This window comes from Anomaloglossus baeobatrachus, chromosome 5 (genome assembly GCF_048569485.1).
Source record: "Anomaloglossus baeobatrachus isolate aAnoBae1 chromosome 5, aAnoBae1.hap1, whole genome shotgun sequence".
Classification (NCBI taxonomy): Eukaryota; Metazoa; Chordata; class Amphibia; order Anura; family Aromobatidae; genus Anomaloglossus; species Anomaloglossus baeobatrachus.
The window spans coordinates 257,683,106-257,707,256 of NC_134357.1; the positions used below are offsets into that span (position 1 = coordinate 257,683,106).

Below are 24,151 nucleotides of genomic sequence, written 5' to 3' on the forward strand. Positions count from 1 at the left end.
CTGTCCTAGGTCAGTGTTGAGGAGGAAAAAATCTGTCTCCATTAAAAGACCCCTTCATCTCTCTCGTCTTAAGGAAAGGTAATCGCCATAGTGCTCTTTAGGGCAAATCGGTCATGGCTGCCATACAATTGGTGATAAAAGATGCTGTCACTCATTGGTGCCTGGTTCTGCTAGCCTTGCTATGATAATGTTAACACCAACATGTATGTAAGTTGAATAGACTATAGCATCATTGGAACGCTTGTAATTTGCAGATTGCATATATGTTACTCTTCTTTGACAGTCGGGTATCTAAAGCAAATAATTAACATTTTTTGCTTCTTAAATATATATATACTAGAAGGTGGCGATTCTAACGCATCGGGTATTCTAGAATTTATTGTGTAGTTAATGTATGATTTTTGTTATATATATAGATGTTGTTGTGTGTAGTTGCCAGTGTTTGTGTAGGGCGCTGTAAATATTCTGGGTGTTGTCTGGGTGGGGGGTGAGAGCGGTGTTGTTTGTGTGTTGCGTTGTGTGTGTTGCGTTGTGTGTGTTGCGTTGTTTGTGGAGCGCTGTGTGTCTGTAGCGTTGTGTGTGTGTGGTGCTGTGTGTGTTGCGCGGTTTGTGTGTGTGGGGTGCGTGTGTGTGTTTTGGGGGAGAGGTATGTTTTGTGCAATGTGTCTGTGTTGTGCGGTATGTGCATATATTTGTGTGTGCCGCGGTGTTTGTGTGTTGTGTGTGCGCAGCATCGTGGTGCACCCCCCCATGCTGCACCCCCCATCGTGCTCCTTCCCCCATGCTGCGCATCCCCCATCGTGCTCCATCCGCCATCGTGCTCCATCCCCAATGGTGCGCACCCCCCATCGTGCTCCATCCCCCATGCTGCACCCCCCCATCGCGCTCCATCCCCCATGCTGCACCCCCCATCGTGCTCCATCCCCCATGCTGCGCACCCCCCCATCGTGCTCCATCCCCCATGCTGCGCACCCCATCGTGCTCCATTCCCCATGCTGCGCACCCCCCATCGTGGTCCACCTTCCCCATGCTGCACCCCCCATCGTGGTCCATCCCCCATGCTGCGCACCCCCATCGTGGTCCATCCCCTATGCTGCGCACCCTCATCGTGCTCCATCCCCCATGCTGCGCACCCCCCATCGTGCTCCATCTCCCATGCTGCGCACCCCCCATCGTGTTTCATCCCCCCATTCTGGGCACCCCCCATCGTGGTCCACCCCCCCATGCTGCACCCCCCATCGTACTCCTTCCCCCGTGCTGCACCCCCATCGTGCTCCATCCCTCATGCTGCACTCCCCATCGTGCTCCATCTCCCATGCTGCACTCCCCATCGTGCTCCATCCCCCATGCTGCGAACCCCTCAGAGAGGAGTATAATAGGAGGAGTATAATAGGAGGAGTATAATGGGAGGAGTAGTCCTGGGGAAAGAGGAGTATAATGGGAGGAGTTGTCCTGGGGGGGAAGTGTACAGGTGCCTAACGTGTGCGGGGGGCGTGGCTGAGCGGGCATAGTGTGAGGGGGGTGTAGCCGAGCGGGCATAGTGTGAAGGGGCGTGGCCTAGCGTGCATCGTGTGAGGGTGTGGCCTAGCGGGCATCGTGTGGGGGGCGTGGCCTAGTGGGCATCACGTGCGGGGGCGCGGCCTAGCGGGCATCGCGTTCGGGGGCGTGGCCTAGCGGGCATCGCGTGCGGGGGACTGTCCTAGCGGGCATCGCGTGCGAAGGGCGTGGCCTAGCGGGCATCGTGTGCGGGGGCATGGCCTAGCGGGCATCGTGGGGGGGCGGGCCTGGCCAAACGGTTAATCCATGCGGGGGGGCCGAGCCGAGCTACCAATCCGTGTGGAGGGGCGGGGCCAGGCCGAGCCCAGCGGCCAATCCGACGGTTGTCACTGTAAGGACACGATGTCACTGTAACGACAGAATTTTGGAGCAAGACAGACAGACAGAATAAGGCAATTATATATATACTAGAAGGTGGCCCGATTCTACGCATCGGGTATTCTAGAATTTACGTATTGTGTAGTTCATGTATGATTTTTGTTATACATATATATATATATATATAGATGTTGTTGTGTGTAGTTACCAAGTGTTTGTGTAGGGCGCTGTACATGTTCTGGGTGTTGTCTGGGTGTGGCGGGGGGTGAGAGCGGTGTTGTATGTGTGTTGCGTGTGTTGCGTTGTTTGTGGAGCGCTGTGTGTCTGTCGCGTTGTGTGTGTGTGTGTGTTGCGCGGTTTGTGTGGGTGTGGTGTGTTTTGGGGGGAGGTATGTTTTGTGCAATGTGTGTGTTGTGCGGTATGTGCGTATATTTATGTATGCCGCGGTGTTTGTGTGTTGGGTGTTGTGTGTGTGCGGCGTTGTCTGTGTGTGTGGGTGTCTGTGTAGGGCGGTGTTTGAGGTTCCCAGTGTGTGTGTGGTGTGTTGTGTGTGTGTTTGTTGGGGGGAGGTGTGCACCTCCCATCGTGCTCCATCCCCCATGCTGCGCACCCCCCATCGTGCTCCATCCCCCATGCTGCGCACCCCCCATCGTGCTCCATCCTCCATGCTGCGCACTCCCCATCGTGCTCCATCCCCCATGCTGCGCACCCCCCCATCATGCTCCATCCCCCATGCTGCGCACCCCCCATCGTGCTCCATCCCCCATGCTGCTTACCCCCATCGTGCTCCATCCCCCCATGCTGCGCACCCCCCATCGTGCTCCATCCCCCATGCTGCGCACCCCCCATCGTGCTCCATCCCCCATGCTGCACACTCCCCATCATGCTCCATCCCCCATGCTGCACACTCCCCATCGTGCTCCATCCCCCATGCTGCGCACTCCCCATCGTGCTCCATCCCCCATGCTGCGCACTCCCCATCGTGCTCCATCCCCCATGCTGCACACTCCCCATCGTGCTCCATCCCCCATGCTGCGCACTCCCCATCGTGCTCCATCCCCCATGCTGCGCACTCCCCATCGTGCTCCATCCCCCATGCTGCGCACCCCCCATCGTGCTCCATCCCCCATGCTGCGCACCCCCCATCGTGCTCCATCCCCCATGCTGCACACTCCCCATCGTGCTCCATCCCCCATGCTGCGCACCCCCCATCGTGCTCCATCCCCCATGCTGCGCACCCCCCATCGTGCTACATCCCCCATGCTGTGCACCCCATCGTGCTCCATCCCCCCCATGCTATAATAGTTCTCCTATTATACTCAGAGAGGAGTATAATAGGAGGACTATAATAGGAGGAGTAGTCCTGGGGGGAGAGGAGTATAATGCCGGCACCCTGCACATGTGTACCGGGATCCGGTGTACGCTGGTAACTATGATACACATCGGGTAACTAAGGGACCTTAGTTACCCGATGTGTATAATGGTTACCAGCGTTCACCGGCTCCGTCACGATCCCAGCATCGCAAGGTTATGTCTGGCGCTGCTGGGATCGTGACGGAGCCGGTGTACACTGGTAACTATGATACACATCGGGTAACCAAGGGACCTTAGTTACCCGATGTGTATAATGGTTACCAGCGTTCACCGGCTCCGTCACGATCCCAGCATCGCAAGGTTATGTCTGGCGCTGCTGGGATCGTGACGGAGCCGGTGTACACTGGTAACTATGATACACATCGGGTAACCAAGGGACCTTAGTTACCCGATGTGTATAATGGTTACCAGCGTTCACCGGCTCCGTCAAGATCCCAGCAGCGCAAGGTTATGTCTGGCGATGCGTGCGGAGGGCCGAGGCGAGCAGGCAATCCATGCGGAGGGCGGGGCCATGCCGAGGCGAGCGACCAATCCGTGGGGGGGCGGAGCCGAGGCGAGGCGAGCTGCCAATCCGTGGGGGGGGGGCGGGGCCATGGCGAGCCCAGCGGCCAATCAGCTTTGTGTCACCGTAAGGACACAATTTTGGAGCAAGACAGACAGACAGACAGACAGAATAAGGCAATTATATATATACTAGAAGGTGGCCCGATTCTACGCATCGGGTATTCTAGAATTTACGTATTGTGTAGTTCATGTATGATTTTTGTTATATATATATATGTTGTGTGTAGTTACCAAGTGTTTGTGTAGGCGCTGTACATGTTCTGGGTGTTGTCTGGGTGTGACGGGGGTGAGAGCGGTGTTGTATGTGTGTTGCGTTGTTTGTGGAGCGCTGTGTGTCTGTAGCGTTGTGTGTTGCGCGGTTTGTGTGTGTGTGGTGTGTTTTGGGGGGAGGTATGTTTTGTGCAATGTGTGTGTTGTGCGGTATGTGCGTATATTTGTGTGTGCCGCGGTGTTTGTGTGTTGGGTGTTGTGTGTGTGCAGCGTTGTCTGTGTGTGTAGGTGTCTGTGTAGGGCAGTTGTTTGTGGTTCCCAGTGTGTGTGTGTGTGTGGTGTGTTGTGCACTTCCCATCGTGCTCCATCCGCCATGCTGCGCACTCCCAAACGTGCACCATCCGCCATGCTGCGCACTCCCAAACGTGCACCATCCGCCATGCTGCGCACTCCCAAACGTGCTCCATCCGCCAGGCTGCGCACTCCCAAACGTGCTCCATCCGCCATGCTTCGCACTCCCAAACGTGCTCCATCCGCCATGCTGCGCACTCCCAAACGTGCTCCATCCGCCATGCTGCGCACTCCCAAACGTGCTCCATCCGCCATGCTGCGCACTCCCAAACGTGCTCCATCCGCCATGCTGCGCACTCCCAAACGTGCTCCATCCGCCATGCTGCGCACTCCCAAACGTGCTCCATCCGCTATGCTGCGCACTCCCAAACGTGCTCCATCCGCCATGCTGCGCACTCCCAAACGTGCTCCATCCGCCATGCTGCGCACTCCCAAACGTGCTCCATCCGCCATGCTGCGCACTCCCAAACGTGCTCCATCCGCCATGCTGCGCACTCCCAAACGTGCTCCATCCGCCATGCTGCGCACTCCCAAACGTGCTCCATCCGCCATGCTGCGCACTCCCAAACGTGCTCCATCCGCCATGCTGCGCACTCCCAAACGTGCTCCATCCGCCATGCTGCGCACTCCCAAACGTGCTCCATCCGCCATGCTGCGCACTCCCAAACGTGCTCCATCCGCCATGCTGCGCACTCCCAAACGTGCTCCATCCGCCATGCTGCGCACTCCCAAACGTGCTCCATCCGCCATGCTGCGCACTCCCAAACGTGCTCCATCCGCCATGCTGCGCACTCCCAAACGTGCTCCATCCGCCATGCTGCGCACTCCCAAACGTGCTCCATCCGCCATGCTGCGCACTCCCAAACGTGCTCCATCCGCCATGCTGCGCACTCCCAAACGTGCTCCATCCGCCATGCTGCGCACTCCCAAACGTGCTCCATCCGCCATGCTGCGCACTCCCAAACGTGCTCCATCCGCCATGCTGCGCACTCCCAAACGTGCTCCATCCGCCATGCTGCGCACTCCCAAACGTGCTCCATCCGCCATGCTGCGCACTCCCAAACGTGCTCCATTCCCCATGCTGCGCACTCCCAAACGTGCTCCATCCCCCATGCTGCGCACCCCCCATTGTAATCCATCCCCCATGCTGCACCAGCATCAGCCTCTCTACCCGCAGCATCAGCCTTCTGTCCCCAGCATCAGCCCCTCTCTGTCCCCAGCCTCAGCCCCTCTCTGTCCCCAGCCTCAGCCCCTCTCTGTCCCCAGCCTCAGCCCCTCTCTGTCCCCTCCTCTGGCGACACTCACACACACGATCGCATCCACTCACACACACGATCGCATACACTCACACACACCCGATCCCGACACTCACACACACGATCGCATCCACTCACACACACGATCGCATCCACTCACACACACGATCGCATCCACTCACACACACCCGATCCCGACACACACACACCCGATCGCATACACTCACACACACAGACACTGACGATATCGCACATACGCGCTCACAGTCACAACATCCGGAGATACCACATGCTTCTGGCCATGTGATCCTCCGTCAGGTCCTGGAAGGTCACAACAGCACAGTATCGAGGCCGAGAAGCAAGGAATATCGCCGGATGCTGTGAGTGTGTGGATGCGATGTGATGTGTGTGATGTGTGTGTGAGGTGTGTGTGAGAGTGAGTGTGAGAGTGAGTGTGAGCTGATGTGTGTGTGTGTGTGTGTGCGTGTGGATCTTCCGCCGCTACAGGACCTCGATGCGCTTGTAACCATGCCAACGTATCCCGTCCCCCGCTCGCACGGGAGCCCACACCACTCCCATGCGAGCGGGGGATGGGGGATGGGGGGGGGGGAGTACAGTACTCACCCCCCTTAACAGCCGTGTCAGTTCGGGGAATGCGCGGGGGGGGGAGAGGGGGGGGGGGGAGTACAGTACTCACCTCCGTGACAGCCCTGTCAGTTCGGGGAATGCGCGGGGGGAGGTGGGCGGGGCCAGAGCTAACGTGCGTTGCGTGAGGGGGGGCGGGGCGTGGCGTGGCCGAATTGCCAATGCCTGCAGGGTGCCGGGGCGAGAGGCCAATCTGTGGGGGGGGCGGAGGCTGGGCGAGCGGCTGGCCAATCCGTGTGGGGGCGCAGCCTGGGCGAGCGGCCAATCGGTGTGGGGGGGGCGGGGCCATGGCGAGCCCAGCGGCCAATCAGCTTTGTGCCACCGTAAGGACATGTCACGGTGACACTGTCACGGTGACACAATTTTGGAGCATGACAGACAGACAGACAGAATAAGGCAATTATATATATAGATAGATAGATATGGCTCATTAAAGGGTTGATATTTACTTATAGGACTGCTAGTTCCGATAGGTAGCAGTAGAGTTCAAATCCTCTTCCTCTGTGAACAGGCAATTTGCATGTCCAGCTTAAAGTGAACCAGTTAACATTTTTTTTCCCAGATAATGTATGGCCAGTACCTGTAAGCCCTCTGTTACAGTATACTAGAATCTATATATATAATTGCCTTATTCTGTCTGTCTGTCTGTCTTGCTCCAAAATTCTGTCGTTACCGCGACAAGCTTCTCATTGGCCGCTCGGCTCCGCCCCCCCGCACGGATTGGCCGCTCACCCAGGCTCCGCCCCCACACGGATTGGCCTCTCGCCCCGGCCCTTGCACGCATTGGCAACTCGGCCCCGCCCCCCTCACGCATTGCACGCCCACCCTGGCCCCGCCCCCCCACACGCATTCCCCGAACCGACACGGAGCCCCGACTCCCAGGTGAGTGCTGTACCCCCGGGAGCCCACACCAGCGTACGCCGGCAACCCAGCCGACACATACCCTCGCATTGCTGGGGTTGCCGCCCTACGCTGGTGTGGGCTCCCGTGCGATCGGGTGTGTGCGTGTATGCGATCGGGTGTGTGCGTGTCGGCAGAAGGCAGAGGAGCACGGCGTGCAGCACAGCTGCTGGGACCGCCCACCGGAGGGCACAGGCAGAAGTGGGGTGTGAGTGTATGCGATCAGATGTGTGCGTGTATACTGTCTGATGTGTGACTGTGCAGCACGATAGGGGGTGCGCAGCATGGGGGATGGAGTACGATGGGGAGTGCGCAGCATGGGGGATGGAGCACGATGGGGAGTGCGCAGCATGGGGGATGGAGCACGATGGGGGGTGCGCAGCATGGGGGATGGAGCACGATGGGGAGTGCGCAGCATGGGGGATGGAGCACGATGGGGAGTGCGCAGCATGGGGGATGGAGCACGATGGGGGGTGCGCAGCATGGGGGATGGAGCACGATGGGGAGTGCGCAGCATGGGGGATGGAGCACGATGGGGGTGCGCAGCATGGGGAATAGAGCACGATGGGGGGTGCGCAGCATGGGGGTTGCGCAGCATGGAGGATGGAGCACGATGGGGGGTGCGCAGCATGGGGGATGGAGCACGATGGGGGGTGCGCAGCATGGGTGATGGAGCACGATGGGGGATGGAGCACGATGGGGAGTGCGCAGCATGGGGAATGGAGCACAATGGGGAGTGCGCAGCATGGGGGATGGAGCACGATGGGGAGTGCGCAGCATGGGGGATGGAGCACGATGGGGGGTGCAGGATGGGGGGTGCAGCAGGGGGGATGGAGCACGATGGGGGGTGCGCAGCATGGGGGATGGAGCATGATGGGGGGTGCGCAGCATGGGGGATGGAGCACAATGGGGGGTGCACAGCATGGGGGATGGAGCATGATGGGGAGTGCAGCATGGGGGGTGGACCACGATGGAGGGTGCCCAGAATGGGGGGATGAAACACGATGGGGGGTGCGCAGCATGGGGGATGGAGCACGATGGGGGTGCGCAGCATGGGGGATGGAGCACGATGGGGGTGCGCAGCATGGGGGATGGAGCACGATGGGGGGTGCGCAGCATGGGGGATGGAGCACGATGGGGGATGCGCAGCATGGGGGAAGGAGCACGATGGGGGGTGCAGCATGGGGGGTGGACCACGATGGGGGGTGCACACCACCCCCCAAAACACACACACACACCGCCACACACGCACCGCACAACACACCACACACACACTGGGAACCACAAACACCGCCCTACAAAGACACCCACACACACACAGACAACGCTGCACACACACAACACACAAACACCGTGGCACACACAAATATATGCACAAACCGCGCAACACACACATTGCACAAAACATACCTCCCCCTACACAAACACTTGGCAACTACACACAACAACATCTATATATATATATATATATATAACAAAAATCATACATTAACTACACAATAAATTCTAGAATACCCGATGCGTTAGAATCGAGCCACCTTCTAGTGATCTATATAGGTCCTCAATTTGCTCTGCAAGGCACAAAAAAAATAGCTTTTAATATTCTTGGAAACGGGGCAGTCCAGTCCAATGGGCATCTCTGGTCTTGATCTCCTCTTCTTATGATTGCCATTCTCCTTCCCTGCTTTGTGTGGATGACACATCCTATGTCATCCGCACAGTGTCTCCTATCGCACAGCCGTGCAGAGGTATTTCTCTCTGCCCTGCAGAGGGCACAGCAGAGTATTGTAGTGCGCATGCGCCAGCTCTTTTTGGCTTTTCTCCACGCATGCGCACTACAATGCTTTGCTCTGCTCACAGTAGGGCAAAGAGATGTACGTCTGTGCAGGAGCACAATGGATCACACTGTGTGAATGACGAAGGACACAAAGTAGGCAAGAAGGACAGTGATCATAAGAAGAGAGGAGGCACCGGAACAAGACCAGACGCCGTTATTTTTTGTGCATTGCAGAATGGAGTAGAGATTATATACCGTATTTTTCGCTTTATAAGACGCACCTGATTATAAGACGCACCCCCAAATTTGGTGAAGGAAAAGAGAATTTTTTTTTTTAATTTTAAATGGGGTCCGTCTTATAATGCCAGTGTCCATCTAACAAATCACGATGCCCCCGCACACGATGCCCGCTAGGCCACACCCCCTCACACGATGCCCGCTAGGCCACGCCCCCTCACACTATGCCCGCTAGGCCACGGCCCCTCACTATGCCCGCTAGGCCACGCCCCCTCACACTGTGCCCGCTAGGTCACGCCCCCTCACACTATGCCCGCTAGGCCACGCCCCCTCACACTATGCCCGCTAGGCCACGCCCCTCACACTATGCCCACTTGGCCACGCCCCTCACACTATACCCCCCCCTAAGACACGCCCCCTCACACTATGCCCGCTAGGCCACACCCCCTCACACTATGCCCACTTGGCCACGCCCCCTCACACTATGCCCACTCGGCCACGCCCCCCCGCACACATTGGGCACCTGTACACCTCCCCCCAGGATAACACCTCCCATTATACTCCTCTGTCCCCAGGACTACTCCTCCCATTATACTCCTCCTATTATAATCCTCCTATTATACTCCTCTGTGAGGGATTCGCAGCATGGGGGATGGAGCATGATGGGGAGTGCAGCATGGGGGATGGAGCACGATGGAGGGTGCAGCATGGGGGGTGAACCACGATGGGGGGTGCCCAGAATGGGGGGATGAAACACGATGGGGGGTGCGCAGCATGGGGGATGGAGCACGATGGGGAGAGCAGCATGGGGGATGGAGCACGATGGGTGCAGCATGGGGGATGGAGCACGATGGGGGGGTGCAGCATGGGGGATGGAGCACAATGGGGGGTGCCCAGAATGGGGGGATGAAACACGATGGGGGGTGCGCAGCATGGGGGATGGAGCACGATGGGGGTGCGCAGCATGGGGGATGGAGCACGATGGTGGTGCGCAGCATGGGGGATGGAGCCCGATGGGGGGTGCGCAGCATGGGGGATGGAGCACGATGGGGGATGCGCAGCATGGGGGAAGGAGCACGATGGGGGGTGCAGCATGGGGGGTGGACCACGATGGGGGGTGCACACCACCCCCCAAAACACACACACAGCGCCACACACGCACCGCACAACACACCACACACACACTGGGAACCACAAACACCGCCCTACAAAGACACCCACACACACACAGACAATGCTGCACACACACAACACACAAACACCGTGGCACACACAAATATATGCACATACCGCGCAACACACACATTGCACAAAACATACCTCCCCCCAAAACACACACACACACACCCCCCACACACACACACCCACACAAACCGCGCAACACACACAGCACCACACACACACAACGCTACAGACACACAGCGCTCCACAAACAATGCAACACACAACGCAACGCACAAACAACACCACTCTCACCACCCCCCCACCCAGACAACACCCAGAACATTTACAGCGCCCCACACAAACACTTGGCAACTACACACAACAACATCTATATATATATAACAAAAATTATATATTAACTACACAATACGTAAATTCTAGAATACCCGATGCGTTAGAATCGGGCCACCTTCTAGTAACAGGATAAAAGCCAAATCAAAATCTCTATTTATAGACACAGTATTTTGGAGTGTTGTTCCTCCTTAGTGCAACATATCATATATGATTTGGCTGTATGAGAGTCTGCTGACTGGGGCTTGTGTTACTCTCTCCACAAGACATTTTAAAGGGGTACTCCATGGAGGTAAAACCTTATTCTAATTCCTCTGCCCTTATAAACTATAAAGATAACCTCCAGAGTGCTGTTTCCAATCCTTGTAGTACCTGCAATTCAGCGAAACTCAGGAGTTCCTTCTTGGTGCTCCTCCTCCCTTCTGGGACATTAAATCACACATCGGGGGCCTGCTCCCTGCTGCTACGGTAATAGCTTTCAGCCTCGTGATAACTTCTGCTTCCATTCAGACCGAGACCATGGGGCTGATCTAGGACTGCAGGTTTCAGCTGGACATATGCTTCATACACCTTAGATAGCTATCTTTTAGGGTACTTTCACACTTGCGTTCAGCGCAGTCCATCACTATGGATAATAGCGCAGTCCGTTAACGCACTGCGCTATTCTCCATAGACTTGTATGGACGACGCACTGTAACGCAAGTGTCAGCGTTGCATCTGCTGGACGACGCAGCGTCGTTATTTTGACGCTGCGCCGGGCGGGAGGAACGCAGCATTTAACTTTTTTATCGAGTAACCAAGCAAAGTGCTTTGCCGATATTTACCCTCGCTATGTGTGCAGGGAGCCCGTCACTTCCCCGCTTGGCTCCGCCCCCTCCCGCACTCCACTCCGCATGTATGTACACACACACACACATATACACATACACACACGCACACTCACCTGTCCTCAGCGCCATGGCCCGCTCGGCTCCACCCACTCCGCACTCGCCCCCTGCACACATTCTCGGTGGCCGAATGATCAGCTGAGCGCCCGGCAGCCGGGTATTGAGAGCGATCAGCTGATCGTTCACAATAGTCTGCTGCCGGTAAAACTGTAAAGAAGAAAAAAAAGCTTTCCGTTCTTTTGTACGATCCGTAGCATCCGTTGTGCCACTATATGCAACGCATCCGTCACACAACGCAATGCTACGGAAGCCGTCCAACGCAAGTGTGAAAGTAGCCTTAAACACATGTTCAGCAGACAGATCTCCCCCATTACACTTACCCTTTTGAGTTTTCTGTGGAGAGAGAGAGAGAGAGAAGAAAGCTGTCTTCAGATTTCTGTCTTAATATATAAAGCACAAAAGGGTCCAGGCATGTGAATTCAAACAATCCTGACGCATATGTCTCCTTACATCATCTTTCTCAGAAGAGAGAGGCAGAAATATCTTTTGGATGATCCGGAGTCTAGTTGGGTAGAATAGAAAAAAATACAAATAAAAACAGATCTATGAGAGCCACAATCTTAGCCCCCCTTATAAATTAAAAAAACTCCATTACCTACATTTATAACAATAAAAGCTACAATCTCTGCATGGAAACAACTCAATAGGATTTTATGTAAAAATAAAAGTGAACTTGTAGACATCAGGACAATCTCAATTGAAGTATTTGAAGTATTGGTCCCTAGGCTAGACTTAACAACACGGAGGAAGTATAATCTAAACAGTTTCAATGATATTTCATGTAATAATAGCTTATTACCTTTCCAGACAATTAGTTATAAATTTAATCTCCCTTTAAACGAACTGGCAAATTGGACACTCCTTAACAAGTACTTAAATAAAAACAAAAAGTTAACTTTTTCACTACCAGTAGATTTTTTTGGCTATTTTATTTAACCCACAAAATACATTATATTGGAAAACTAGCAACATTTATGCCATTATTAATGAAGACCTCCAATTTGATAAAAGATCAAATATTCTGAACTAGGAGAAAGATCTTGGTCAAACTTTTCAACTGGAACAGTGTCAAAAATCATTGAATTTAACATTATCTAACAATTCCTGCGCCACGTTGCAAGAAACTTACTTTAAGGTGCTTTCACGTTGGTATTCTACTCCTCAAAAGCTACACAAAATGTCCGTATCTAACTCTCCTTTGTGCTGGAGAGAGTGTGGACAAAATGGGTCTATTTTGCATATTTTTTGGAGTTGTCCAGCTTTAAAAAAAGATGTGGGAATATGTGTGTGATCTAATAAATAAAGTTACATCACAGAGTTTCATTCTCTCCCCCTAACTGGCACTATTGTTAATGGGTATAGAAGAGTTTAAAGACCCATGCAGACACATATTTTACCACGAGTAGAATATGGCAAATTTTCTTATTGCTTCATCTCAAATTGAGATGGTTTTTATGAGCGGAAACATTTATGCCTAGTCTGCATTAACTTATGCGGGCGTCACACGGTACGATCTATCGTGCGATCGCACGAGCGATCGTACCCGCCCCCGTCGTTTGTGCGTCACGGGCAAATCGCTGCCCGTGTCGCACAAAGTCGTTAAACCGCCGTCACACATACTTACCTGCTGAGTGACCTCGCTGTGGGCGGCGAACATCCTCTTCCTGAAGGGGGAGGGACGTTCGGCGTCACAGCGACGTCACACAGCCGCCGGCCAATAGAAGCGGAGGGGCGGAGATGAGCGGGACGTAAACATCCCGCGCACCTCCTTCCTTCAGCATTGCCGGCGGGACACAGGTAAGCTGTGTTCGTCTTTCCCGGGGTGTCACACGGAGCGATGTGTGCTGCCCCGGGTACGATGAACAATCAGTGCCATGAAAAATAAACGATTTTTTAAAAATAAGCGACGTGTACACGACTCACGATTTGTAACCGATTCAGCGTCGCTCTGAGGTGTCACACAAAACGACGTTGCAAACGATGCCGGATGTGCGTCACGAAAACTGTGACCCCGACGGTGCATTGCACGATAGATCGTCTCGTGTGACGCCCGCATTAGCCTCCTGACATGTAATGATTATTATTTCTCATGTATATTATTGTTTTGTTGTTCCAAGTACGTTGGTGACAAAACATTTGATGTTAATACTTTTGAATCATTGGCCATAAAGGCAACACTTACAGTGCCTTGCGAAAGTATTCGGCCCCCTTGAATTTTTCAACCTTTTCCCACATTTCAGGCTTCAAAAAAAGATAAAAAAATTTAATGTTATGGTGAAGAATCATCAACAAGTGGGACACAATTGTGAAGTTGAACAAAATTTATTGCTTATTTTAAATTTTTGTAAAAAATAACTGAAATTGGGGCGTGCAATATTTTTCGGCCCCTTTACTTTCAATGCAGCAAACAAACTCCAGAAGTTCATTGAGGATCTCTGAATGATCCAATGTTGTCCTAAATGACTGATGATGATAAATATAATCCACCTGTGTGTAATCAAGTCTCCGTATAAATGCACCTGCTCTGTGATAGTCTCAGTGTTCTGTTTAAAGCACAGAGAGCATCATGAAGACCAAGGAACACAACAGGCAGGTCCGTAATACTGTTGTGGAGAAGTTTAAAGCCAGATTTGGTTGCAAAAAGATTTCCAAAACTTTAAACATCCCAAGAACCACTGTGCAAGCGATCATATTGACATGGAAGGAATATCATACCACTGCAAATCTACCAAGACCCGGCCGTCCATCCAAACTTTCATCTCAAACAAGGAGAAGACTGATCAGAGATGCAGCCACCTGGGAGACACACCAAACATGTGGAAGAAGGTGCTTTGGTCAGATGAAATCAAAATCGAACATTTTGGGCACAATGCCAAACGATATATCACCCTGAACACACCATCCCCATGCTGGTGGCAGCATTATAGTTTGGTCCTGCTTTGCTTCAGCAGGGACAGGGAAGATGGTTAAAATTGATGGGAAGATGGATGGAGCCAAATACAGGACCATTCTTGAAGAAAACCTGTTGGAGTCTGCAAAAGATCTGAGACTGGGACGGAGATTTGTCTTCCAACAAGACAATGATCCCAAACATAAAAAAAAATCTACAATGGAATGGTTCACAAATAAATGTATTCAGGTGTTAGAATGGCCAAGTCAAAGACCAGACCTAAATCCAATCAAGAATCTGTGGAAAGAGCTGAAAACTGCTGTTCACAAGCGCTCTCCATCCAACCTCACTCAGCTCGAGCTATTTGCAAAGGAAGAATGGGCAAGAATTTCAGTCTCTCGATGTGCAAAACTGATAGACACATACCCCAAGCGACTGCAGCTGTAATCGCAGCAAAAGGTGGCGCTACAAAGTATTAACTTAAAGGGGACGGATAATATTGCACGCCCCACTTTTCAGTTATTTATTTTTTACAAAAGTTTAAAATAAGCAATAAATTTTGTTCAACTTCACAATTGTGTCCCACTTATTGTTGATTATTCATCAGGACATTACATTTTTATCTTTATGTTTGAAGCCTGAAATGAGCGAAAAGGTTGAAAAATTCAAGGGAGCCGAATACTTTCACAAGGTACTGTAACTGTTGGTTTTTCTGTTTTCCTTCATGTCTATTCCTGTTTTTCCTTTCCCTAATTCCTCCCTTATTCCTTGTATTTCTTGTATTAAAATTTGTAAAATGTTAATAAAAAGATGCAAAGAAAAAAAGAAAAAGAGAGTCAGGCGGCTCAATACATATTAGACTGTTAGCCCATATCGCTGGGTTCGCTTTAGTTACTGGATAGAAACAAAAATAATACTGATGACCCCTCGAGGGAACAACCACTGACATCCACATGTGACAGTATTTTGGGAAATAATTCCCATTTCTTCGGCGCTCCATTGGGAGACCCAGACGATTGGGTGTATAGCTACTGCCTCCGGAGGCCACACAAAGCATTACACTAAAAAGTGTAAGGCCCCTCCCCTTCTGGCTATACACCCCCCGTGGGATCACGGGCTGCTCAGTTTTCAAGCTTTGTGCGAAGGAGGTCAGACATCCACGCATAGCTCCACTGTTTAGTCAGCAGTAGCTGCTGACTATATCGGATGGAAGAAAAGAGGGCCCATGCTAAAGGGCCCCCAGCATGCTCCCTTCTCACCCCACTCTTGTTGGCGGTGTTTGTTAAGGTTGAGGTACCCATTGCGGGTACGGAGCCTGGAGCCCACATGCTGTTTTTCCTTCCCCATCCCCCTGAGGGCTCTGGTGAAGTGGGATCTTACCGGCCTCCAGGCTCTGAGGCCGGGCTCCATCCACAGACCCGGAGATCCTGCTGGATACGGAGCTGGGTACCGTCAGGGACAAGGCCCTGCAACATTCAGGTACTCTGTGTCCCCGTACAGACAGGCACAGACACACTCCAGCGTTGCTGGGCGTTCTAGTGCGCCGGGGACAGTAGCGCTGCGCGCTTGGGTTATACTCACTGCAGCTTAGCTGAGTGAGTTTATGTGTGGGGAACTACCGCGCCGGCCGCCCCCGGAGACTGCGGCGCGGCTGAGACTTGTGGTGCGCCGGGGACTTCGCGCCGACCGTGCTTTTACGACGGCAGCGCTTATAAATCTAGTCCCCGGCTTCTGCGGCCTAGTTACGTTTCGTTCCCGCCCCCAGCCCTGTCAGTCAGGGAAGGGGAGAGACGCTGTACAATAGTCAGCGCCGAGGGCTGGAGTCTTATTTACATACTCCAGCCCTCTCACTGGGCACAGTGGGACGCCAGTTTCCCGCTCTTTGTCTGCAGCACGCCCACGGCCCGCCCCTCTTCACAGGACGCCGGCAGCCATTCCTGCACGCAGTCTGAGCTGGAGAACGGACATAGCCCTGGGAGACCCAGACAGGGGATTCTGGCGACCACACACCCGCTGTTAAGCGGGCGGTAAGCAGCACCTAGGTGCTGACCCCACTAGTGCCACAGTGTTGTTTGGTGTACTTTTGTCTGTACCTATATATTGCACTGTACGGTCGCTTCTTGGCTTATACCCCTATATTGCTCTGAGGAGACAACAGCATGTCATCCGCAAAAAGCAAGGGTGCCAAGGCACAGGCTTTATATGCTGCCTGTACCGCATGTGGGGCTGATCTACCGGCAGGTTCCACTGACCCCCATTGTGTGCAATGTTCGGTCCCTGTGCCACTTCATCAGCCGGAGTCTATGCTAGTAGTGGCCCAGGCAGAGACGCCTGTGAACCCTGCCCCGGTGACGGGGACAGAGTTTGCAGTTTTTGCTGATAAGATGTCTGTGACTATGACAAAAATTCTAGAAACTTTGCAGTCCAGGCCGGTCACTCAGACCATGGGCACTGCTGATTCAATGTTCCCCGGTCCCCCTCAGTTGGAACTAATCCGTGCTCCAAGGGTGTCCCAGGCATCACAGGCTGAAGGCTCTGACTCGGACGACAGTCCCAGGCAGCCTAAGCGAGCTCGCTGGGAGAGACCCTCGGCGTCATCACGCTGGTCAGGGTCTCAGCGAGAGGATTCTCTGTATGATGAGACAGAGCTAGGTGATCAGGAGTCTAATCCTGAGACTGCTCTCAACCTGGATACCCCTGATGGTGACGCCATGGTGAATGATCTTATAGCGGCCATCAATAGACTGCTGGATATTTCTCCTCCAGCGGAGGAGGCAGCAGCACAGCAGGAGAAATTCCATTTCAGGTATCCCAAACGTAAATTGAGTACTTTTCTGGACCACGCTGACTTCAGAGAAGCAGTCCAGAAACACCATGCTTATCCAGATAAGCGTTTCTCCAAACGTCTTAAGGATACACGTTATCCCTTTCCCCCTGACGTGGTCAAACGCTGGACCCAGTGTCCAAAGGTGGACCCCCCAATCTCCAGGCTTGCGGCTAGATCCATAGTTGCAGTGGAAGATGGGGCTTCACTTAAAGATGCCAATGACAGACAGATGGACCTTTGGTTGAAATCTGTCTATGAAGCTATCGGCGCGTCGTTTGCTCCAGCATTCGCAGCCGTGTGGGCACTCCAAGCTATTTCAGCTGGTCTGGCGCAGGTGGACTCATACGTCCATCAGTGCCGCAAGTGGCGTCGTTGACCTCGCAAATGTCTGCGTTTGCGACTTACGCTATCAATGCGGTCTTGGACTCTACCAGCCGTACGTCAATGGCGTCCGCCAACTCTGTGGTTTTACGCAGAGCCTTATGGTTAAAGGAATGGAAAGCAGATTCTGCTTCCAAAAAATGCTTAACCAGTTTGCCATTATCTCAAGACAGACTGTTTGGTGAGCAATTGGCTGAAATCATTAAACAGTCCAAGGGTAAGGACTCTTCCTTACCCCAGCCCAGATCAAGCAAACCTCAACAGTGGAGGGGACAGTCGAGGTTTCGGTCCTTTCGAGGTTCGGGCAGGGCCCAATTCTCCTCGTCCAAAAGGACTCAGAAGGAGCAGAGGAGCTCAGATTCCTGGCGGACTCACTCACACCCAAAGAAAGCAGCCGGAGGAACCGCTTCCAAGCCGGCTGCCTCATGACTTTCGGCCTCCTCTCTCCGCATCCTCGGTCGGTGGCAGGCTCTCCCGCTTTTGCGGCATTTGGCTGCCACAGGTCAAAGACCGGTGGGTAACAGACATTTTGTCTCACGGGTACCGGATAGAGTTCAGTTCTCGTCCTCCGCCTCGGTTCTTCAGAACTTCCCCACATCCCGACCGAGCCGATGCTCTTCTGCAGGCGGTGTGCTCTCTAAGGGCAGAAGGAGTGGTGATCCCTGTTCCTCTTCAGGAACGAGGTCAAGGTTTTTACTCCAATCTGTTTGTGGTGCCAAAAAAGGACGGCTCTTTCCGTCCTGTTCTGGACCTAAAACTGCTCAACAAGCACGTGAAAACCAGGCGGTTCCGGATGGAATCTCTCCGCTCCGTCATTGCCTCGATGTCTCAAGGAGATTTCCTAGCATCAATAGACATCAAGGATGCTTATCTCCACGTGCCGATTGCTCCAGAGCACCAGCGTTTTCTACGCTTCGTTATAGGAGACGAACACCTTCAGTTCGTAGCCCTGCCATTTGGTCTGGCGACAGCCCCACGGGTTTTCACCAAGGTCATGGCAGCAGTGGTAGCAGTCTTGCACTCTCAGGGACACTCGGTGATCCCTTACTTGGACGATCTACTTGTCAAGGCACCCTCTCAAGAGGCATGCCAACACAGCCTGAACGTTGCGCTGGAGACTCTCCAGACTTTCGGGTGGATCATCAACTTTTCAAAGTCAAATCTGTCACCGACTCAATCACTAACATATCTTGGCATGGAGTTTCATACTCTCTCAGCGATAGTGAAGCTTCCGATGGACAAGCAGCGTTCACTACAGACAGGGGTGCACTCTCTCCTTCAAGGCCAGTCGCACCCCTTAAGACGCCTCATGCACTTCCTGGGGAAGATGGTGGCAGCAATGGAGGCAGTCCCGTTTGCGCAGTTTCATCTGCGCCCACTTCAATGGGACATTCTCCGCCAATGGGACGGGAAGTCGACGTCCTTAGACAGGAAAGTCTCCCTTTCCCAGACGGCCAAGGACTCTCTTCAATGGTGGCTTCTTCCCACCTCATTATCACAAGGAAGGTCCTTCCTACCCCCATCCTGGGCGGTGGTCACGACAGACGCGAGTCTGTCAGGGTGGGGAGCAGTTTTTCTCCACCACAGAGCTCAGGGTACGTGGACTCAGCAGGAGTCCACCCTTCAGATCAATGTTCTGGAAATCAGGGCAGTGTATCTTGCCCTACAAGCCTTCCAGCAGTGGCTGGAAGGAAAGCAGATCCGAATTCAGTCGGACAACTCCACAGCGGTGGCATACATCAACCACCAAGGCGGGACACGCAGTCGGCAAGCCTTCCAGGAAGTCCGGCGGATTCTGATGTGGGTGGAAGCCACGGCCTCCACCATATCCGCAGTTCACATCCCCGGCGTAGAAAACTGGGAAGCGGACTTCCTCAGTCGCCAGGGTATGGACGCAGGGGAATGGTCCCTTCACCCGGACGTGTTTCAGGAAATCTGTCGCCGCTGGGGAAGGCCGGACGTCGACCTAATGGCGTCCCGGCACAACAACAAGGTCCCAACTTTCATGGCACGGTCTCGCGATCACAGAGCTCTGGCGGCAGACGCCTTAGTGCAAGATTGGTCGCAGTTCCAGCTGCCCTATGTGTTTCCCCCTCTGGCACTCTTGCCCAGAGTGCTACGCAAGATCAGGTCCGATTGCCGCCGCGTCCTGCTCGTCGCCCCAGACTGGCCGAGGAGGTCGTGGTATCCGGATCTGTGGCATCTCACGGTCGGCCAACCGTGGGCGCTACCAGACCGGCCAGACTTACTGTCACAAGGGCCGTTTTTCCATCTGAATTCTACGGCCCTGAACCTGACTGTGTGGCCATTGAGTCCTGGATACTAGCATCTTCAGGATTATCTCAAGGGGTCGTGGCCACCATGAGACAGGCTAGGAAGCCCACGTCTGCTAAGATCTACCACAGAACGTGGAAGATTTTCTTATCCTGGTGCTCGGCACAGGGAGTGTCCCCCTGGCCATTTGCATTGCCTACTTTTCTTTCCTTCCTGCAATCTGGTTTGGAAAAAGGCTTATCGCTCGGCTCCCTTAAAGGGCAAGTCTCAGCGCTATCTGTATTTTTTCAAAAGCGTCTAGCACGACTTCCTCAGGTACGCACGTTCCTGCAGGGGGTTTGTCACATCGTCCCTCCGTACAAACGGCCGTTAGATCCATGGGATCTGAACAGGGTACTAGTTGCTCTCCAGAAGCCGCCCTTCGAGCCTCTGAGGGATGTTTCACTTTCTCGACTCTCACAGAAAGTGGCCTTTCTGGTAGCGGTCACGTCTCTTCGGAGGGTATCCGAGCTGGCAGCGCTGTCATCCAAAGCTCCCTTCCTGGTTTTTCACCAGGACAAGGTAGTGCTGCGCCCGATTCAGGAGTTTCTCCCTAAGGTGGTATCCTCTTTTCATCTCAATCAGGAAATCTCCTTACCTTCCTTTTGTCCTCATCCAGTTCATCGGTATGAAAAGGATTTGCATTTGTTGGATCTCGTGAGAGCACTCAGAATCTACATTTCCCGCACGGCGCCCCTGCGCCGCTCGGATGCACTCTTTGTCCTTGTCGCTGGTAAGCGCAAAGGATCGCAGGCTTCCAAATCCACCCTGGCTCGATGGATCAAGGAACCAATTCTTGAAGCCTACCGTTCTGCTGGGCTTCCGGTTCCATCAGGGCTGAAGGCCCAGTCTACCAGAGCCGTGGGTGCGTCCTGGGCATTACGACACCAGGCTACGGCTCAACAGGTGTGCCAGGCAGCTACCTGGTCGAGTCTGCACACTTTACCAAACATTATCAGGTGCATACCTACGCTTCGGCGGACGCCAGCCTAGGTAGAAGAGTCCTGCAGGCGGCGGTTGCCTCCTCGTAGGGGACGGCTGTTTTACAGCTCTAACTTGAGGTATTAATTTACCCACCCAGGGACTGCTTTTGGACGTCCCAATCGTCTGGGTCTCCCAATGGAGCGCCGAAGAAGAAGGGAATTTTGTTACTTACCGTAAATTCCTTTTCTTCTAGCTCCAATTGGGAGACCCAGCACCCGCCCTGTTTCCTTCGGGATTTTTGTTTTTTTCGGGTACACATGTTGTTCATGTTGAACGGTTTCAGTTCTCCGATGTTACTTCGGATTGAATTTGTTTAAACCAGTTATTGGCTTTCCTCCTTCTTGCTTTAGCACTAAAACTGAGCAGCCCGTGATCCCACGGGGGGTGTATAGCCAGAAGGGGAGGGGCCTTACACTTTTTAGTGTAATGCTTTGTGTGGCCTCCGGAGGCAGTAGCTATACACCCAATCGTCTGGGTCTCCCAATTGGAGCTAGAAGAAAAGGAATTTACGGTAAGTAACAAAATTCCCTTCTTTGTCGCTCCTAATTGGGAGACCCAGACAATTGGGTGTATAGCTATGCCTCCGGAGGCCACACAAAGTATTACACTAAAAGTGTAAAGCCCCTCCCCTTCAGCCTATACACCCCCCGTACTGCTACGGGCTCATCAGTTTTTATGCTTTGTGCGAAGGAGGTCAGACATCCACGCATAGCTCCACAGCTTAGTCAGCAGCAGCTGCTGACTATGTCGGATGGAAGAAAAGAGGGCCCATAACAGGGCCCCCAGCATGCTCCCTTCTCACCCCACTCTTATCGGCGGTGTTGTTAAGGTTGAAGTATCCATTGCGGGTACGGAGGCTGGAGCCCACATGCTGCTTTCCTTCCCCATCCCTCAATTAGGGCTCTGGGTGAAGTGGGATCCCATCGGTCTCCAGGCACAGGAGACCGTGCTCCATCCACAGCTCCTGAGGACCCTGCTGGATAGGAGCCGAGTATCGTTCAGGGACATGGCCCTGCTACTTGGAGGTACTCTGTGTCCCCGTGGGGACCGCGCACAGCAACACTCCAGCATTGCTGGGTGTGCTAGTGCACCGGGGACAGCAGCGCTGGCTGCATTTGTGCCACTATACACTTCAGCGTCGCTGAGTGTGTTTGTGTCTTTCTTCCCGCCCCCAGCCCTGCCAGTCAGGGGAAGGGCGGGACGCTGTACAGGACGGCAGCACTGAGGGCTGGAGCATGCTTTGCATACTCCACCCCCCTCACTCTGCACAGTGGGGCACCAGTTCCCGCACTTTTCTGGGTCACGCCCACGGCTCCCTCCTCTCCTCAGGACGCCGGCAGCCATTCCTCTCAGCTCTGCTAACGCTGGAGAGGACAGACAAGCTCAGGGACACCCAGGCAGGAATTCTGGTGCCCACACAACCGCTTTGCGCAGGCAGTAAGCAGCACCTGTGGTGCTGGCCCCACTAGTGCAGAAGTGTATTTATAGTTTATATGATTATAGTCTATACTTTACACTGTAGGGTGCACTGTTGATTTGTGGCTATATACCCTCCTGTATTGCTCAGAGGAGACAACAGCATGTCGTCCACAAATAGCAAGGGTGCCAAGGCACTGACTTACTATGCTGCCTGTGCAGCATGTACGGCTATACTGCCGGCAGGTTCCACTGACCCTCATTGTGTGCAATGCCCGGCCCCTGTGGCACTTTCTCAGCCGGAGCCTCTGCTAAGGGTGGCCCAGGGAGAACCACCTGTTAACACTGTCCAGGTGACAGGGACGGAGTTTGCAGTTTTTACTGAAAGACTTTCTGAGACTATGGCTAAGATATTAGAAGCCTTGCAGTCCAGGCCGGCATCTCAAGCCATGGGCACTGTGCAATCATTGCACCCTGGTCCCCCTCAGTTGGAACAGCAATGTCTTCCTGGGGTGTCTCATGGATCCCAGGGTGAGGTCTCTGACACGGACCGCAGCCCCAGACCGACTAAGCGAGCTCGCTATGAAATTCCCTCGACATCATCACAATGTTCAGGGTCTCAGCGAGAGGACTCTCTGTATGATGAAGCGGAGGTAGCTGATCAGGATTCTGATCCTGAAGCCGCTCTCAACCTTGATACTCCTGATGGGGACGCCATAGTGAATGATCTTATTGCGTCCATCAATGAAATGTTGGATATTTCTCCCTCAGCTCCTCCTGTGGAGGAGTCAGCTTCTCAGCAGGAGAAATTCCGTTTCAGGTTTCCCAAGCGTACAAAGAGTATGTTTCTGGACCACTCTGACTTCAGAGAGGCAGTCCAGAAACACCGAGCTTATCCAGATAAGCGTTTTTCCAAGCGCCTTAAGGATACACGTTACCCTTTTCCCCCTGACGTGGTCAAGGGCTGGACTCAGTGTCCCAAGGTGGATCCTCCAATCTCCAGACTGGCGGCTAGATCCATAGTTGCAGTGGAAGATGGAGCTTCACTCAAGGATGCCACTGACAGACAGATGGAGCTCTGGTTGAAATCCATCTATGAAGCTATCGGCGCGTCTTTTGCTCCAGCATTCGCAGCCGTATGGGCACTCCAAGCTATCTCAGCTGGTCAGGCGCAAATTGACGCACTCACACGTACGTCTGCGCCGCAGGTGGCGTCCATAACCTCTCAAACGTCGGCATTTGCGTCCTACGCTATTAATGCTGTCCTGGACTCTGCGACCCGTACGGCGGTTGCAGCCGTCAATTCGGTGGCAATACGCAGGGCCTTGTGGCTGCGGGAATGGAAGGCAGATTCGGCTTCCAAAAAGTGCTTAACTGGATTGCCATTTTCTGGCGACCGTTTGTTTGGTGAGAGATTGGATGAAATCATCAAACAATCCAAGGGAAAGGAAACATCCTTACCCCAGGCCAAACCAAAAACACCCCAACAGAGGAGGGGACAGTCGAGGTTTCGGTCCTTTCGGGGTACGGGCAGGTCCCAATTCTCCTCGTCCAAAAGGCCTCAGAAGGATCAGAGGAACTCCGACGCATGGCGGTCTAAATCACGCCCTAAAAAGACCGCCGGAGGTGCCGCTACCAAGGCGGCTTCCTCATGACTTACGGCCTCCTCACACCGCATCCTCGGTCGGT

The 24,151-nt window shown here is 53.6% G+C and overlaps 1 protein-coding gene across 3 annotated transcripts in view; it reads left to right on the plus strand.

Annotated features, from left to right (window-relative positions):
* LOC142309938 (centromere protein Q-like) overlaps positions 1 to 24,151 on the plus strand; it is a 103,370-nt gene that overhangs the window by 43,835 nt on the left and 35,384 nt on the right. For all 3 annotated transcript variants that reach the window (XM_075347408.1, XM_075347406.1, XM_075347407.1), the window contains exon 5: positions 10 to 78. In XM_075347408.1, coding sequence (XP_075203523.1) covers positions 10 to 78 — 69 coding nt within the window. The remainder of the gene's footprint in view (positions 1 to 9; positions 79 to 24,151) is intronic.